Source organism: Notothenia coriiceps, unplaced genomic scaffold, assembly GCF_000735185.1.
Source record: "Notothenia coriiceps isolate Sejong01 unplaced genomic scaffold, NC01 NC01_scaffold00010091, whole genome shotgun sequence".
Taxonomy (NCBI): domain Eukaryota; kingdom Metazoa; phylum Chordata; class Actinopteri; order Perciformes; family Nototheniidae; genus Notothenia; species Notothenia coriiceps.
Window position 1 is genome coordinate 72,225 of NW_011342792.1, and position 18,498 is coordinate 90,722.

The 18,498-nt window shown below is 38.4% G+C and overlaps 2 protein-coding genes across 3 annotated transcripts; both read left to right on the forward strand.

Annotated features, from left to right (window-relative positions):
* The first annotated feature begins 372 nt into the window (after positions 1 to 372).
* On the forward strand, positions 373 to 7,213 carry LOC104945854 (ADP-ribosylation factor GTPase-activating protein 1). The gene is made up of 10 exons (XM_010771578.1): positions 373 to 390; positions 486 to 586; positions 668 to 754; positions 839 to 953; positions 1,036 to 1,092; positions 1,194 to 1,226; positions 2,214 to 2,270; positions 3,530 to 3,589; positions 4,091 to 4,146; positions 4,260 to 7,213. Exons 1-10 carry the CDS (start codon positions 373 to 375, stop codon positions 4,597 to 4,599), a joined length of 924 nt encoding a protein of 307 aa, XP_010769880.1. The 3' UTR covers positions 4,600 to 7,213.
* A 1,577-nt stretch (positions 7,214 to 8,790) lies between these two features.
* On the forward strand, positions 8,791 to 18,083 carry LOC104945851 (engulfment and cell motility protein 2-like). Of its 2 annotated transcripts, XM_010771575.1 has the most exons (10): positions 8,791 to 9,044; positions 12,673 to 12,814; positions 13,854 to 13,923; positions 14,278 to 14,374; positions 14,533 to 14,573; positions 15,132 to 15,204; positions 15,298 to 15,348; positions 16,234 to 16,403; positions 16,942 to 17,041; positions 17,413 to 18,083. In XM_010771575.1, the coding sequence occupies exons 4-10, from the start codon at positions 14,297 to 14,299 to the stop codon at positions 17,566 to 17,568; spliced, it is 669 nt and encodes a 222-aa protein (XP_010769877.1). In that variant the 5' UTR covers positions 8,791 to 9,044; positions 12,673 to 12,814; positions 13,854 to 13,923; positions 14,278 to 14,296; the 3' UTR covers positions 17,569 to 18,083. The 2 variants fall into 2 exon arrangements, with proteins under 2 accessions (XP_010769877.1, XP_010769876.1); XM_010771574.1 differs by lacking the exon at positions 12,673 to 12,814.
* The last annotated feature ends 415 nt before the right edge of the window (positions 18,084 to 18,498 follow it).

An 18,498-nucleotide genomic window follows, 5' to 3' on the forward strand; every position in this document is an offset into this window, starting at 1 on the left:
AGTAAAATGAAACAAACAACGGAATTCCTTTTGTCTGAGTTTTTTATTTTCTCTCCCGCGCTGGGGGGGGGGGTCGGGGTCGGTCGAATAATCGATTATTATTCGCCAGGGCTGCCGAATAATCGATTTTGATCATGGTCAGTATCTGGCAACCCTATCATTAACTGACACTGTGAAAGGGTTAAATGACTAAAAGTTAAACACATTGGTATTGACCTCCATATCGGTCATCTGTATTATTCTAAATGGGACCATCGTTTACAAAATGAACCTCATAGTATATGTACAAGATTCAAAATGAGCTATTGAGACCATAAACTCTCATTGACTGAAGATGTGTTGTGCAAACTGAGGAATTGCCCCCTGCTGGCTATGAGAAAGAATGCCAGTGTAAAGCACTTCTGTGTTTTTACTTATCACGTTCAGACCCTGAGGTTGCTTGTTTGTAGGAACTTGATTTTAAATGTACAAACTCTGTATGACAGGTTGCAACCATAGCAGAGGGTAAGGAGTGGTCCATTGAGACGTCCTCGGCCAGAAACTGGACATCTCTTCAACCCAATGCCGGCCTTTCATCCTCTCATCGGTAAGAGTGATGGATTTTTTTTCTTTTACACGCTCTCACTACACGACAGGTTTTAAAGCAGTTATTTCATGTTTCACACAGCTCTGGAGGACCGGGACAAAGCTCAGCGAAACCCGGAGACAAAGCTTTTGAAGACTGGCTGAGTGATGATGTTAACTCATATCAGAGGTGAGAGCCTTCACTTTATTATTATAATGTTGTTTGATTTCAATTATCTGTTTTTTTAAAATATATATTCGTATGCCTCTTCAGCGGAGGGGGCTACAGTGGCAACCAAGAGAATCGGTATGTTGGCTTTGGCAACACCGTGACCCCAGAGAAGAAGGAGGATGACTTCATCAACAATGCCATGACTTCTATTTATTCAGTGAGTCATGCTGTGTATCTTTTGTCAGATTTTTCCTGCCGTGTATTTTTCCCTCTTTGGAAATGTGTTTATTCTTTTGCAGGGTTGGAGCAGTTTCGCTGTCGGAGCTAGCAAGATTGCTACTATCGCTAAAGATAATGTGAGTAGAGTCAAGCAATAAATACTGTTTTGTTTTTATGCTGTAATGAATTGGTGTCAGAATAAATCAATTCACATATCTGTCTATTCCCCCTCTTACAGACATCTAAACTGGCAAACCAAGCAACCTTAAAGGTAAGATGAATATAAGCATGGGTTACCTGTTACCAGTACTGCTAATAAAGTTTTCCTCTGACCTTTTCTCTCTGTTTTGAGTAATATCTTTAGCTTTTGTAAATCTTTAACCATATAATGTACATTTTTAAAGCTGCAATAACTGTGTTACTACTTCAATATCTCTTTGCCTTCTCTGGATGTAGTTAAAGGGCTATAAAGCACCCCCAGAACCGGTAAAGCAGATAATAGGTGCATGGCGCTTATCCCGCATCATTTTTTTTTTTCAACAAACACATTACACATTTTCTTTCATTTTGTTAGTTTGTCAGTTTTGATTGAATATTTTTTGCAAAATGATAATTTTCACATGCTTCTGCTTGAATATACTGTGTTTTTCTTGGTGCCTGTACTTTGAGTTAATGGATAACCTGTGAAAGACAGAGGGATAGTGATTGCCTTTACCCCTAATATGGATATGTTTTTTCCATAAACTCTTTTGGTAGTGGCTATTCAATTCATGCATGAGTTTTGTGTTGACTGCTTATGTGCCTTAGAGGTGTAATGGTATGTAAATACAATTACAGTTGGTATTTATTACAATGAATGCATTGCAACATTTGGCAGGATGGTAGCTCTACTTTTCAATATTTTTCGTATACATAAAGAAAGAAGAATAATCAACATAACATATGTTTTGTATAACCTTTATGCAGCATGTTGCTATGCAGAATTTAGGAGGTTGAGTAAACAACAGAGATTTTGGAAGTTACAATTGAAAGCTTTTAGTGTTTCATCAGACTACACAGAAAAGATATGCGCTCTGCACTGATGATGCATATTCCTTTGACCCATTACACCCTCTAGTGCTTGTTCAGTGTCATGTTGAATGGGAATGATCAGTCACTTCATGCTACTGCAGAACAAGCAGCTCATTGTCTTGCTCTACTGTGTGAATGTTAAACTCTGTTTCATTCAAGTGCATTCTCCTCTCTCACTTCCAACTAGGCTACAGAGTTAGGACAGACATTAAATGAGAATGTTATCAAACCCACACAAGAAAAGGTAACATTGATGTTTGAAGTTGTTGATTTGGTGGTGGGCTTTAGTGCTTTAGAGACAAAAACGGCTTCAGATGTGAATGTGCTATTTTCTACACTGCTTGTCTGTGCCAGTTTATCTGCTTTGTGCCAGCTGAAATTAAAAGACAAAAACTGCAGTTTAAAAATAACACTCTTTTTATTTCTCCAAGTTAGTGATTCATTAATGGGATTTGCAGAAAGCTGTGAACTGTTTATATGGGAGCGGATGTGAGTCAATGTGGATTTTTCCACACAGTGACTGCACCGCGCTCAAATGTATATTAAACCCTTTTTTATGAGCCAAAGTCTTTGTCATTTCAAGGCAGTTGGTTTTTGGGATTTGAAGTATCGCAAGGTGAATTTACTGAATATATTATAGCCACTAATGTGTTTTTTGATTATCAGAAACATGAGCCTTTACACTAAACATGCAAATCCTGTTGTGCTGGGCCAAATCTATATTTATACAAAGATGTTAACCAAATGTAATTTCCATTACATAAAAACAAGTCTTAATTTGATATACATTTTGCACTTGAAGTCGAGCTTGACTGATCACTGCAAACATATTTGGCCGAAGTCTTGCTCCAAGGCTTTTAAAATGATTCTTCTATAAAGTTTGGTAAACATTAAAAGACACAATCTGGAGCTCTTCAATTGACAATCAATTGCTTACTGGCTTTGCAAAATGTGCTGTTGCATCACAATACTGTAATGAATATGTCTCACTCCCTGAGGATCATGGTGAGTTATATCCAAAATACTTCTCTAACCCAGTCAAGAGAGCAGCTCCTGGATCAGTCTTTTAATATGGTGAAATTAGTTTTGTTAAGCTTTAAGAAAACAAAATCCAGGAAGTGGGTTTCTATCTTGGTTTAATTGATGAAAAGTGGGAAAGCCATTGATGGAGGTTGAGTTTTAAACTAAATGTTTTTGTCTTCTAATGTACAGTTGGCATTAATGGTTTGAGGTATCAATATTCTGCTCTTCTGTAACAATGCTTTTAGTCTCTGGTTTCAGTTGCTTAACTTTGGCCTTATTTCCTCTTGGGAAGAATCACTTGTTGTTGGACTCAAACAAAATGTTGTTTTCTCATATTGATTATCAATGATTATTAACAAAACCAATCCTTTTCTCACAATGGAAAACCAAACTGCTGCTAGCTACATGTACCTTAGACAAACATGTGTGAATGGACATTTTTGACATTATACGTTTTTAATAAACATTTGACTCATTCAGGTAAAAGATGGCAAATTGATAGATGAAATGACACTCGGCATCACCGGGCTGGCAAACAAGGTAGGGGGGGGCAGACCTCTGCCACGCCGTACAGACGCAAAACCAGTCTCCGGATTCAGGAACAGCAGCTTTAATCCAACAGTTAAAATACATGGGGGGTCTTAGGGCAGATAACCAAAAACTGCAGAGGTCCTAGCCCTCCAAGGAGACTGGTTTTGCTATGATGATGAATGTTTGAATATTTCTAACTCACTGTCACCTCTTGTTTTTCTTGCTGCCATTTTTTATTCGGTGGTGAGTACTTTGTGGTCAACTAATCCGGTGTAAAGTGTTAGAAATATCTATTTTCAGTTTATTATTACCACCTCAAACTGTTGTTACAAAAACTAGAAATGTTTATGTATTTGTGGTAATTATTTTCCTTTTTGTTATCACTTCTATGACTGCTAGTTTTTACTTTTGTATTACATTTTTGTTAAGATGTTTTTCTTTTTAACACAATCTCTAAAAACACTTCAACTGCGTCAAAGTATTGTTAGCCTAACTGTTTCTGTTCTTTAGGTCCAGGGAGCTGGTTCCAAATTGACTAATCTCTTCGTGGGAAAAACGGAGGATGGGTAATGACAACAACTTGATACAATTCTAAATCTCCCACATCCAACATGTTTTGTACTGCGTGACTTGATGCGAAGCGACATTAACTATTCAAACATGTTTTGCTTGTCTTCAGGTCTACTGGAGAGAGCTACCAGAACATGGATGCCACTGAGGGATATCAGGGCAGTTCTACCCAGCCTGTCGCAAAGGACTTCTGGGAAACCTTTGGAAGCAGCAACTCCTTAAAGGCCAAGAAATCCCCCAGCAGTGACAGCTGGACCAACGTAGATAATTCTGCAAAGAAGAGCTCTGACAGTTGGGACAATTGGGGCTCAGAGGGAGCGTCCAACAACAAACACAGCACAGAGGAGAGCTGGGAAGCCTGGGACAACAACTGGGAGAACGCAGAGGGTAAGACGAAGAAGAGTCCCACAAAACCTGCCGAGGAGACCTGGGATAATGCAGACTGGTAGTGACCTCACAAACGTACATCTCCCCTCCTTCAACCCCACTCTGGTATTTTCCCTGTTTCCCCCTCTCTGTTCTTCTCACCGGCACCTTTAGGGAAAAAGCAGAGTAAATGTACCTGTAAATCCATTCAAAATATATTTATTATAAACCCAGGAAGCAATTAATGAGGCTCGGGGCTACGTTGAGCTCATCATGAGAGTAAGATTCTTAAAAAAATACAACTTTACAGACTTATAGTCATTTATTGTATTGTAAAGTACCGTCCTCAAAAGGAATTACAAATAAATCAGTCTAGATATGATCATAATTTTCTGCCTGGGCTCCCTAAAAATATGACTTACTCTCCCCCTGGTGAACAATCCAGTGTTCATAGTGTATGGTTTAATGAAACTGGTTCAGAATTCACCAGATAAAGAAACAATGCATGGCAGAGAAAATCCTTGTAAATGTAAATCCTTGTAAATACAGTATGATTGACTAAACACTCATGGCATGATTTTATGTTTGCTCAATCAAATGTGATGTCTTCTTCCCCTGGACCGTTTGCACATTTTTTGTGCATTATTGAATCAACAGTGTTATATTCAATAAAAGGAACGAATAACCACTGTAACTAATTTGATCTCTAATCCAATCGGAGTGGATATGTAAAAGGGAAATGTTATAATCTAATTTGTAATGACCTGGAGCTTAATTACCTTTTGTATAGTATTTTATTATAAACACTTCTGGGGTTAAAATGTGCAAATAGTCAATGGGTTTGAAAGCAGAGGGCTGCTGATACGTTATCATGTTACTGAGACCAGAATATAGACAGGATGCCCAAAAGTTGAATTTATTGGGTCCTACACAAATAGAGTTTATAAATAATTGCCCCCTTTCCAATTGTAAGATGGTTAAGTTTATTTTGGTTAAAATGTGAATTGTGTCACATTGGTGTCGGACTTAAAACTGTTCTTGCTCAATATGGACGTTTGAAGTATAACATAAATAACCTGCTTCAACTAATTTTGGTAAGCCGATACAAATTGTGATTTTACTTTCTTGCGGTCTGTTATTAACAACAGCTCTAGACTTGTCTGTGACTCCCAGTTACGCATTTATTGCAAAATACTATTTTAAGCACATCCGCAACATCATTGTCGGTTGTTTTTTGTTATGCAACTCCTCCAGAGATATTTATTTATTAAGTAGTACTGTACTTTATACCACAACATTGAGCAAGTTATCACATGTTCTTTTTCTGACCATGAAGCTGGCTCATACTATTTAAATAAAAACGTTCAAATTAACGTTCACACAGACCTATTACAAATCCAGCTGATGCACAGTGAATAATGTCTCATAATGAAACCCATTTGTTGGACATTTTAATCAATCATTTTTAGAATTTTTGTTTTCAAGATGCAAAAAAAAAAAATCTAAACAATTTGGGTTTAAAGAGTATATAGACAGTTTATTGTAGATAATAACATGCAAAAGTCTCTCATTGCAGGTTAATATTCTGTATTGACCGTATTGGAGTGTGTAGGTTGTGTTTAAATAACAGGAGACTGTGTTAACGTTACCTGCATGGTGTTGCTTGTGAGCCTGTGACTTGTGACCTCAGCTGAACCGACTGCTCTTTGTATATGTCATCTCATATGAAGCAACTCTGTGTGATCAGTTATCTGCATCTGTTGTAATGCAGCACCTTGGTTATTATGTATCGTGAGGATTTGTTGTCTTCACACTTGTACTAACATCTCAATTCTGGATGTAATGTTAATGAAGCTCATTACACGCTGGATGTCATTGCTCTTCTTCTGATGAATTAATTTAGTCCCTGAAATGGCAGCTGCACACACACACACTGTTCATGGTAAATGCAAATGTTTTTTAACAAGTGGGAATTTAATCGGTGTGAAACTTGGTATTTAACAAACCTCTCGTGTCAAACGAGCTGTCGAGCTTTAGAACTTGGACAGTTTTGCAGAACCCACTTCCCTATGTGGCCTTTAATCCCGTATAACATAAGGTGTTGCAAATGTATTACATAGTCTAATTTGCCTATATGTGTAATAACCTAACCTAGTCTTTATAATGATGCAAACCACTAAATAGTGTCATCTATTCTCATTTAAATACACTTCTACCAATGCCATCTGCAGATCTGGTCTATATTTGTCAATTTGATAGACATTTTACAACTACAGATTATATCACTGTATGTAATCAACGGACAGTAATTAATTATGAACTGCTCATAAAGTGCAATAAAGCTGCTGGATTGTTTTATTATTAGGGCGTTATAAGATATTGCTGTAACTCTCTATAGGAGAAACCTATTGGGCCTCATGATTCGTAGAAATAATATATAATTAACACCGGTTTTAACGGGCGAATGATTATTCCTGGAACATTTTCCATGCCCATTTCCTACCTCTAAGACGTCTTCAGTTTACAGCCGAGTTTAGTAAAGTGAACATTCTTTGTTTCTAAACTTTTTAGCATTGTGTTGATGTACATCTTAACGCTTTGCTGTGGTTCATTTTGTCGTGTGTGTTGAGGCAAAGCTTCACAGATCGGTCTACATGTTGGTGTGTTCTCAGTGACATGTTGTGATGTTAAAAAAAAGATCACTTCAGCAACATTTGTGCCGCTGAACCTTCATGTATGGTCGTGTGTTTAAAAACCTTGCACAGCTGTGATTGCTTCATGTTGATACTGATGCCAGTTTGCTTGTGTGTCTGATGCAGTGAGGTGTACGTGTCAGAAAATGACCATCAAATATGTATTGTTACCCTCAGCCTTTCCTAAACCATTGAGCTTTATTTCAGTTATTTTCTTGTTCTTCAATTTAATAATACAATGGCATGACAAAACATAAACTGCCAGGACATGGATGAAAGACCTTGTGCTGTGATATCTCAAGTTTTCAAAAAGGGAAATATTTGAACAGCCACTTGTCTGAAATCTGTAACAGAGCTTATAGTTCTGAAGTACCATCATTATTTTATTGGTGATTGTTGGGGTTATTGGTACACTTGATCTACAGATAAACTGCAGAATGTGTTATTGACTGTAATGCATCCAGATGGTGTTGATAAAAGGTGATGTTAATTTTTATTTTTTTATAAACCTCACGTAATCTGAAGCTCATTCTAAACGTAACTTTCCAGAGCAGCAGTTTGACTCAGCTTCTGTGCCTGTCGAACACTTTTGATTGGGTATGTCCATGTTTGTTGATGAAACTATTATGTCAGAAATACTATTTTTGATGTCATGCATGAGTTGTAACGTGGAGCTAAATACATTCAGCTGTTGTTTGATTTTCAAAAGTGGTTTCCTCAGTGAATTTAAGTGCAGTCGTCTGCTGGCCCCTTCCAGTTTCACCAGCAGCCATCCCATGAAGTGAGCCACTGTTACCTATTCAGTTGAGGCTGTGGATATTATTCCTGTACACATGGTTTCTGTGTTCAATAAAGATGTATTGTGCTGTGAATGCCATCATCCGTCTATGTGGTGCAGATTCTAATCTTTTGCTGGTCTTGATACACAACATGGTCATGTGGGTTAAACATAAAGTAAGTACGTTTTCATGAGTAACAAAAATCTGCCCTTGTTTTTCAGAATTAATGACATTTTGATCTATAAGATCTACAGGCAAGGGAAAGAGAAATGAACGAGCATTTCTCGCGAAGGCTCTGAAATTCAATATGCATCTCTAGGAGGTTTTTGTGTTATGCTACAGTAATAACACAGAGGTTTCATTTGTGTAACTATTATTTAAGCAAAACTAACCAGGCCATAATTTAAAACAAAATCGACCTCATACTTTACATATCTTTTTGTATTGATTCTCTCAGCTATAGGTTGTCTTGGTTTGTGTTTGGATGGTACAACCAATTGTACAAATGTGATAGCATAAGAGAAAATGGAAAACTTATATCATACATTAATAGCCATGTTCTTTGTGTAGTGAGATGTCTAATTGAGACTTGCACACATAACCCTGTCAAAGAGTAATAAGTCAAATATAGCGTACGGATTGATGTGATGTATTATAATCGCTGTATACCGGTCTGGTTCGGCGGAAGATGTCAGTTTGAGTGCATTATTTATCAGATGAAGAAGGGCTGCCTCATTAGCAGACGGTGACATTTACATTGTGTCCCGCCTACAAGGCGTGGAATAGTGTCTCGTTTCCAAAAGTGTTTCTCTGTAGAGAGAGGGAAAGAGATAGAGCATCATCGGTGGCCTGATGACACTGGGCATCGACAATAGCAACTAGGCTTGAGTTAAAATCATAAAGCCGTTTTAAAGTATATCCTGAGAGCTTCAGGACAGCCGCCGGGAGACTGGCTGCATCATGACTGCAATGGAGGGGCAGGCAGAGACTGGCTGGATGACTGAATAACACTGGTCGCCTTCTGAGGAATAACGTTGCTACTGACCGTTAAAGCAAGTGAGTATCGTTGTTAAATGTTACTTTCTCACACATATTATCAAGAGGCAGTGCTGTCTTGTGTTAGTCCCTGTTTGATACACCGACACTATGACGGGCTGTGATTGATTTCGATAAACATCACAAGGTTGCTGCCGTTTCTGCATCAGCTCCCTGTGGTTACCATAGTTCCAGCCTAGGCTGATCAATCACATCTAATCAGGCCTTAAACCTTTTTATTATGAGTTTATGATGCATGAAGCATTTGACTGTATTAACGGTGACTGCAAACACCTGGAGAAGATAGCCAAAAGAAGGTCCGTCTCCTTACATGCGAGTGGGTGACTGTTGTCGCGTTGCATGCAAATGGCCTGTACATTTGTCTAGATCCAATCATGGTTTTTTATAGAAAGGGGATTAAAGGAAAACTGCAGTTTTTCTCCACTAACGGAAAACTCCTCATATAATAAGCATCGTTTAACCAAAGGGGGCGCCACTTTGCATATTCTACTGACGCTAGCTAACTAGCTATCGTAAAAGTTGGGAGCTTCACAGCCTGCATGTGTTCATCTTTTATTTGAAGCAGCGCAGACAGAAGCCCCTTACCACATTATAAGAATAGTAAAATGGCGCCAGAAACATCCGGGTCGCGGTGAAAGTGGCTGGTGGGGGACAGAAAAAGTTGTCTTTTCTCAGACACACTGTGGGGTCTCTTTTCAGACCCTTCGCTGTTGCTATGCTACCACCGCAGCACACATTCAGCCAGATCACTTGCTGAAGTGGTCTCCGTTAAAGCCTCCCAGTAAAGAACACCAGTACCCAGTCATATACCAGTTATTACCAGTCATATTTCAAGGAAACAACAGTGTCACGGATAGAAAACAGTTCCCATCATTTAGTATTGCAGTTGCCATCAGCAAGCAGCTGCACTGAGCCACCAAAACAGGGGCAGACTTTACCACCAGTCAACTGCCTGGTGCCCCCCAACTGAAAGGTATGATATGTAAAGTAACCAAGCACTTACAAAATATGCAACTCAACGTAGGCCTATTGTTCTACTTTTACTTCAAATGACAGCATTGCATTACAACTTTTACCTGTCAGAAATGTAACTGACTGATTAAGTTTAAGATTGTACTCCTAAAGTAGCCTATAACAATTTAATGGGATCTTCGTAATACATTAATCCATTACGCATTATATTAGAGTTGAAAGCTCAACCTTGAACACAAATGCAGGACTTGTGTTGTGTGGAGTTGAAAGTGTTACTTATCATAGATTTATTTCAGACATAAAGGTTTTGAGCTTTTCTTCTAACAATGCCAAGCCCAACATTCCCAATTTGAGAAACTAGGAATGTCGCCTTGCCTTTGGTCCCTAAATCTTTTAATCCGACCCTGACAAAAAAAAAGTATCATCCCAGGAAAAGCAGACTGTATAATAATAATAATAATAATAATAATAACAACAGGTGTGTCAGTTCAAGTGCTTTTTGCAAGCTGGCTCACTTCCACTCTGACAAGTAGGCCTACTTTCCAAAAAAGAAAGAGAAGAAACCCCAGGAGGAACAATTAGCTAGAGATCTTTCTCCCAGGATAGGTGAGCAATAGATACATGTGTCACAGAAAAGGCCAATAAAGTAAAAAATTACAGTATGGAAAGATTGTAAGCATAACAATTGAGAATTTGAATCAGGGCGGATGTTAAGCAACTTGGGATCACAACCTCCTCTCCACCATGGAGACTTGGAAATATCCAGATCCAAAACATCTGGAGTGGGGGGACAGAGAGTGAGCAGTCCCAGGACAGCCGAGATAGTCTCAAAATGTGTAAGAACAGAAATCTTTTTGATTGGGTTCAAACACAAAAATGACATTTCAGAATCTGAGGTTCAATAACTTTAAATGTGGCACTTCGATTGTATCTAATATGTCTATACTTCTAAAGAAGAAAAATCACAAACCTTAAATGGTGAGCAGCTACTAACAGACAACCTTTTTTGGGTGAGTTTGGTTACAGTGCACAAATAAATCTAGTGTTTATTGTTACTGATAAAGCAGTGGAAAGAGTGCTATTTTGATACATACTTGTTCCATGATGTGTAGAAAACGAACTGTTTTGATAAACTGTAGACTATTTGTTGCTCAATTTCCTGCAGACACGCTTTAGGCTGGACACATTCTTTTTAAAAAGCAAAGTATAGACATACTTTACAGTCTTTGTTTTAGTCAAATAAAACTGCAAACTGAACGCATGAAATAGGAAAGAGTTGTGTATAAGTCAAACAACTTTTGAGAAAGGAGTCAGGACTACAGGCAATTTACTCACCATATACAGTTAAAGTTCACAAACCAATAGCAAGTGGTGAACACATCCGCACCAACATTTCAGAGACCAGTGTTGCTCAACATGTGATATTAATGTCATCTGACAGCACAGATGTGACAGGAGGCAGTCAGAGCAGGAGCCTCAATCCTGTGGAACAAATCAAGTCAAAGGTGTTGCTACTGGAGTGAAAGCGTTCCTGTGCAAGCTGTGTGAACTAAAAAAAACGTAAAGAAGTAACACTAATATTTAACTTACAGTAGCTATCAGAAGCCTTATTTAGGTCAATACTCAATTCCACAATAGTTACAATTGTATGGAATGAGTTGCAAGGTCTGTGATAAATGGCTTTTCATAGTTGACACAAACTGTTTTAGAGAGCATTTAAACAAGTTTGTATTTCAAACTTGTTGAGCACCCAAAGCTTCATGGGAACGCAAACTAATGTGTGGAAATATTATTTCATGGTAACATTTAATTTAAGCAAGTTAATACGACAGAAAACCCCACAACATATGACATCTTGAATTATCTACTTGATGTTCATTACATTTCACTGCATGTTAATGTTGGCAACCTAAACAATCAAATTGAAGCTGCATTGTCAATTATTCCACAACTCACTAATAGAGGAAACACATGGTTAATCTCTTCTTGTAATGTTTTTGGCAAAATGTATCATTACTCGTAAAAAAAAACATGCTCCAGAACTTGTGGAAAACATGTTTTTATTACAAGAACTTTTCAGAAAGTTATGAGATCACACATTTATGTGATGTGTTGGGCAGTCTGCTTGAAGATGCGGAGGCAGTGCAGTCTCTCATCAGATGGCTGGCTGGAATCTGAAATTAATTTGCAGTTTTCCCTCTGTATTATTGCATTATGCAGTATCCAACTTCATTTGTTGTTGTTCCGATACTCTTCTATTAGTTTGTGACAAATGATGTGTAGAATATGCAATGATCATGTTATGTAACGTTTTTTAAATGAAAGGATTCGGGCATGCTTATAATTAATCTTACAGCTGAATTTTTTATTCTAACTTTGAGATTTCTTCATATTGAGAAATGACAGCTGCAGTGCAATGATTCAGAGACAACTGAACTGAGTGTGTTTTCCCAAAAGAAAAAACGTGTGTATGAGAGCAAAATATGATATTTCTTTACAAATGATCAAATAACACCAGTCAGACGTCAGAGCCATTGTTGACGCAAATTAAACATATATATAGTCAGACAGACTGAGAAACACTGTGCTGCAGTGCTAGAAATGTACTAACATGGTAACATGTTTTGACTCTTCATGTCTCTTTCTGTTGCCAAAGACCAGATGCTGTGGGTTTCCTTGACCTCATACCACCACCCTTGAATTGAAGAGCAAATAAAGAAACAAGTTGAACAAGCGTCAGTGCACCAGTCAAATTAAGCGTGACGTAACACACAGACGTACACAGGGACTGTTTTTTGGTAAATATGTGTCCTTTTGCAGTGATTCTAATCAAACTGTTTTAAGAACTGCATTTGTACAAATATGTAATCCACATAAGAGTTTGCAATAAAGTGTAATTTGAGAGCAGATGTTAAGCAAAACAGTACATGTATTCCATTTTGTTTTAAGCTGAAGCTATCTCTGCACAGCTTTTGGAGCATGCTGTTCCTATGATTTATTTGTGAGTTTATTTATTCATTGCTCAAATGCAAATGCGAAGACACTGTAATAAATCTGTGGAACCTGTTTCTTCAAGGCCGGTGATAACAAATAGTGATATTATCTTTGACAAACATCTAGAGCTTGAACAGTGCTTGGATTTCTACTCGGGCTTAAAGCCGTGCCTGTTTCAATATACAGGATTACATATATAGGAGTTTAAAAGCCTGATAACAATATACCTTAAAAAATACTGTTTTGATTAGAACTGAGCGAGATATTTATAAATGACCTCAGACATATCCTTGGCCTTCATTTCTGCAGTTTCTTTACTTAGCAGCCAACAAATATGTATCTGCGATAAGCTAACATTGGGCAGCACTAGAGGGTAGACTATAGGTCCATTAAAAAGCTGTGTTGCATATTAGGTTTGTCTTTTTTTGTTTCCCCACTACAGAAATCCATTTTGATTCCTTTAAACTTCGCAATTGGAACACATCTGACATTTAACACTAAAAAGGAAAATGTTTGAAGAATAAGTTGATGAAGAAATATTTTACACAACTGGGGTAAACTTCTATTCAGCATCTTTGTTTGATTTGTAATGTTCATTGGAAATAATAATAACAACTTGTCAAAGGCAGGAAGCACGGCAAACCCAGAGTCCAGTAGGCAGAAAACTAGACACATTCAGTGTGTGTGTGTGTGGGTGGTTCAGTAAAACAGTCATGCTTATTGATCCGTTTACTGACAGATTCAGTTCAGAGAGAAATGCATGGATGGAGCAAACTGAGCATTTGGGTTTTAAGAAAAAGTTTTTCACTGACACGACTGCTGTGTGGGTTTCTGTGTTCACAGAGGAGCTGACTCAGCGGTTTATTCAGCACAGTTGTGAGAGTGGTTGACCCCCTCAAAGCTTCTCCATTAGGTGATGTATAACCTTCATTTCGTGTCCTTTGAAGTTAATCAATCGTCAGACTGAAATCCAAAAATGTATTTTTAGATTTTTATTTGGCTGGGGTCCAAACATATTGACATAGTGTGAATAAAGTAATAAAAGCAATGATTTCTAAAAAATAAAACGTATATTCCATTTGAACTGGTGAGGTGTCAAACATGATTTATTATTTATCATTTTAATGGCACTAATGTCACATTAAAATGTATTTCTGTGTTCAAGTGAAGTACACAGGTCATAACACATTTTCCCGACTGGTGTTGAATACTGTCCAACAGGAGAAGTTGTGTTAGGGATAAAACTAATGATTTTTTTCCTGTGTAGAGTACTGCAAAAATACATCATGCCGCCCCCAGTCGACATCGTGAAGGTGGCTATTGAATGGCCTGGTGCGAATGCTCAGCTAATAGAGATGGACCAGGTGTGTATCTGCTAAAAACCTGACATCATGACAAATCTCCAATCTGCCTCTAATGACTAAATTAAACCTTCAGAACAATAATTATTGATGGATATTGTTCTTGATTTGTTTTGAATGTGAAAGGCATGAGTAATGCTGAGTTTTCTTCCTGTTTGCAGAAAAGAGCTTTGTCCTCAATAATACGGGAAGTTTGTGATGGGTAAGCCGAACTCCCACACATTTCCATATTTTCCTGATATTTTGTATTGTCTCTGACTCTCTGTTTGATAACTAAATTACAAAATCAGGCACATGTAAAGTTGTGTAATACTTCAGTGGGTCACACACAGACATACGATCTGACCGTTTATACCTTACTTAAATACCCATTATGAATTTATGTTATATGTATCATCATGTCTGCGTGTGTCTCAACATGTGGTTTTGTGCTTCACTGTTGTCTTTAGATATTTTATCTGCTCTTTTGCCGTGTACTTCTAGTTTTTAAACTTACCCATCCACCTTTTTTGCTGTATCTACCCACTGCCTCCTTTTTTCATTTCAAACTGGAAATTCTTTGCACATAACTGCTACTGTTACAGTGTTACACCCACTGAATAATTCTCCTCCACAGTCTTTTAGTTTTGCCACTTGTGTAAATACAAATGCAGGATCTGAATTTTGTTTGTTCATTCACGTTTATTTGATATCCTACTGCTTCTTTTAGTTTCCATATGAATTTTCCTTCTTAATGTTTTCTTTCTGTCCTCGTCCTCAGCTGGTCTTTATCCGGCTCAGAGCAGTTTGCTCTGCGTTATGCTGATGGCCCTCAGCTTTATATCACGGAGCAGGTGAGCTTAAACGTTTTCCTCCAAGGCTTGTGTTAATGGCATTTCAAATCAGTGTTGAACGTTTGGAAATATTGTTCCTTGATTATCTTTCAGAGCCGTAGTGAAATCAAGAACGGGACGATCCTTCGATTAGCTATCTCACCTGTGAGTCTGTTTTATTTTTATTCCCGCTCAGTTGTGTCTGTACTAGTTTTGAAATTGTAATTTACTTCACATAAGCTAGTGAGCTATTTTTACAATGAGTGTATTTCCTCCCCCATCAAGTATCTCATTCTTCTTTTGTAAAGACTTGAAAAGAACATCAGCAAACTCTCCTTGTGTGCAGGCAAACTTGTTGTGCTTTGCAAGTGTCGGTGCTCCATAACCTGCTGTCAGCACATGATGTGGGAGAGCACTGCTTTTTAGAGAAAGAAAGAGGTTGATGTGATTTGCCATGGTTGACACCAGCCTCCAAGCCCTCACAATAATAATGTATGATAATATATTCCGCCTAATCCCACCCTTTCTCCCAAATGCACTGTGGGAGCATCTCATGCCTCCACCGCCAAAACACACAACTAAGTGCTGTCGATGCACTTTGCACTAAGCTGTTTTTAAGGAATAATTCAGATTCATTACAACTTTTGTTGCTTGACTTTTTAGCCCAACATTGCCTGCAACATAATCTGAGAAAATATTTATTTATCAATGCTCTGTGCCCAGATTCCCATCAATGAACCCTTAAACGATATCAGGTTACACGTATATCACACAGCCTTCATCAAACATGTTGACCTGAGTAGTCACATTTAATTAATTTAACCAAACTTTTTCTTGAAGTGCAAAAAGGCTGAGAGAAGTTACCTCTGGCACGCAGTGTTGGATTACAAAGAAATAGTCGGTCTCTAAAAAATTACTAACTGTAATATTTTAACATGTATTATAGCTACTTTAGAATGCACTGATGCAAATCCTTAAGATCATAATTCAGAATGAATGAATGTGAGGGTGAGGTAAACTTATAAAATGGATGTTTTCTGTGTTGGACAGGCTCGTGCCGCCCGCCAGCTCCTGGAGAGGATCCAGTCTCACGGTATTGATGCTCGGCTGGAGGCTCTGAAAGAACTCGCCAAGCTGTCCGCAGACCCAACCTTTGCAGCAGAGTTCATCAACATGGAGGGCATAGGGACTCTGGCACGTCTTGTTGAGAGTGGCACCCAGTGAGATCAATATTTTTCTTTTACAATAATGAAAAGTGGTTGCATGGTTTTTCTCTCCCCATGTCTCTATAAATGAATAATAAAAGCATTTTCTTTATATTTATTGTTCAAAAAAACTAAACGCTCAAACAGTTCAGTCTGTAGTTGTCTTTGTTCTTAGTCAAAAGGTACTGAAGAAAGATGATCTTTTCAATATATCATAGCATGTTTTTGTCTTGCAAAATGTTCTGCTTCAGTCCACATATTGATTAATCGTATATGGATATATGTAATCATACATATCCGGAGCTTACAGTGTGGACTGTAAAAAAGGTAATCAATGAGTTTGACAAAAAAGGGTAATGGTTTATAATCCCAGACTCCACCTTTTAATAGGTGTATGTTTTATTATCATTTAAAGAAAATATCTGGTAACAAAATGTTTTTAATTAGTTTATAAAACCTACTGCATCAAGAAGATGATGATGAGAAAGTCTCACACATCCACTGAGACCTGGTCAGGTGATGTGGACCACTAACTGTTCTCTGCTTCCTGCAGCTTTGGTGAGATGCTGGCCTTCACTCTCACTGCCTTCCTGGAGCTCATGGACCACGGCATTGTGTCCTGGGACCTTATCTCCCTCTCCTTCATCAAGCAGGTACCTCCTCCTCCTCCTCCTCCTCCTCCTGTATCCGAAATATTGGTTTCACAGAGAGCCCACTGCATACATCCACACTTCTTTATTCATACACTTTTATTTAATTACCTTACCAACCTTTCTCCCTACATGCCGGAAATGAGTGGGTGCTGTTGCTTAGCAACTCCACATTTTTCCGAGCTTCATCAGTGTGTGCAGTGTGTGACTAGACTTCCTCTGAAAACTTTGTAGCCTTGACAGTCACTCAGGGAAACTTTCTCAACTCTTGATTCAATTTTTTCTCACAGATAAATGTACGTTTTCATAAGCAGAGGAAGCTCTTGTTGAATTGCCTCAGAAGTCAGTGTTGTTTCTCCTCCATTCCTTTTCAGATTGCAGGCTACGTGAACCAGCCAATGGTGGACGTGTCCATCCTGCAGCGCTCTCTGGCCATCTTGGAGAGCATGGTCCTCAACAGCCACAGCCTCTACCATCGGGTGGCACAGGAGATCACCGTGGGACAGCTCATCGGGCACCTGCAAGTGTGAGCACACACACACGCACAGGGGCGTCCCGCACTCTGATATGGGGGGTTGTTGTGTGATGTATTAGTTGGGGTTAACTTAGGTAGTAAAGTCTTAGAATGTTGCTGTGATATTTGGCTCGTGCCACTTTTTAAAGGGTGAGTTCAGGATGCTTAGATGACCCCTATCAAACACCATGGTTGCAGTTATTCTATATTTTTCTTATCGTCAACAAATATTATGAATAAAACACTCCCGTTGGTTCCTATTGAAGATGTAAACATTAAAAAAACAAGCCCTTTTGTATGTATGTTGCTTTACTTATTCAGAAGAAAGTAGTGCACTTGTTAGGCGCTATTTTTGCAGCGGATTAATAGACATTTCGTGCTCTAGTTATTATGTACAGCCACAGGAGGATGTATGTAGGAATGCTAAAAATAACATAAAATACCCATCTTTATCACATGTAATTATAACACTGCAACAGTGTGGCCCTGTGTCTCTATTTAGACCAGGGGTCGGCAACCTTTTTGACATGAAGTGCCATTTAAAAAAAAAATTGTTATCAGCGTGCCAACGATCGAGAATTATCGGGGGGGGGGTCGAGGAGCTTGACGCTCGTCAACTATCAACAGGAGGGCGGGGGAGCCTCGCAGTGTGTGGACCTGTCAGCGCAACTTACATGATGCCGAATTTAACAAGCACATTTAAATAATTGGTTTGAACGGCACAATAATAAGGACGATCGTCCGTTCTGTGATTCAGAACACACATGTTATGATATTAGGGTCATGCAGAGTGAGATGAGATCGCTGTCCCTTTAAGAGAGAGAGAGNATGCCGAATTTAACAAGCAAATTTAAATAATTGGTTTAAACGGCATAATAATAAGGACGATCATCCGTTCTGTGATTCTCCAGAACACACATGTTATGATTATGCAGAGTGAGATGAG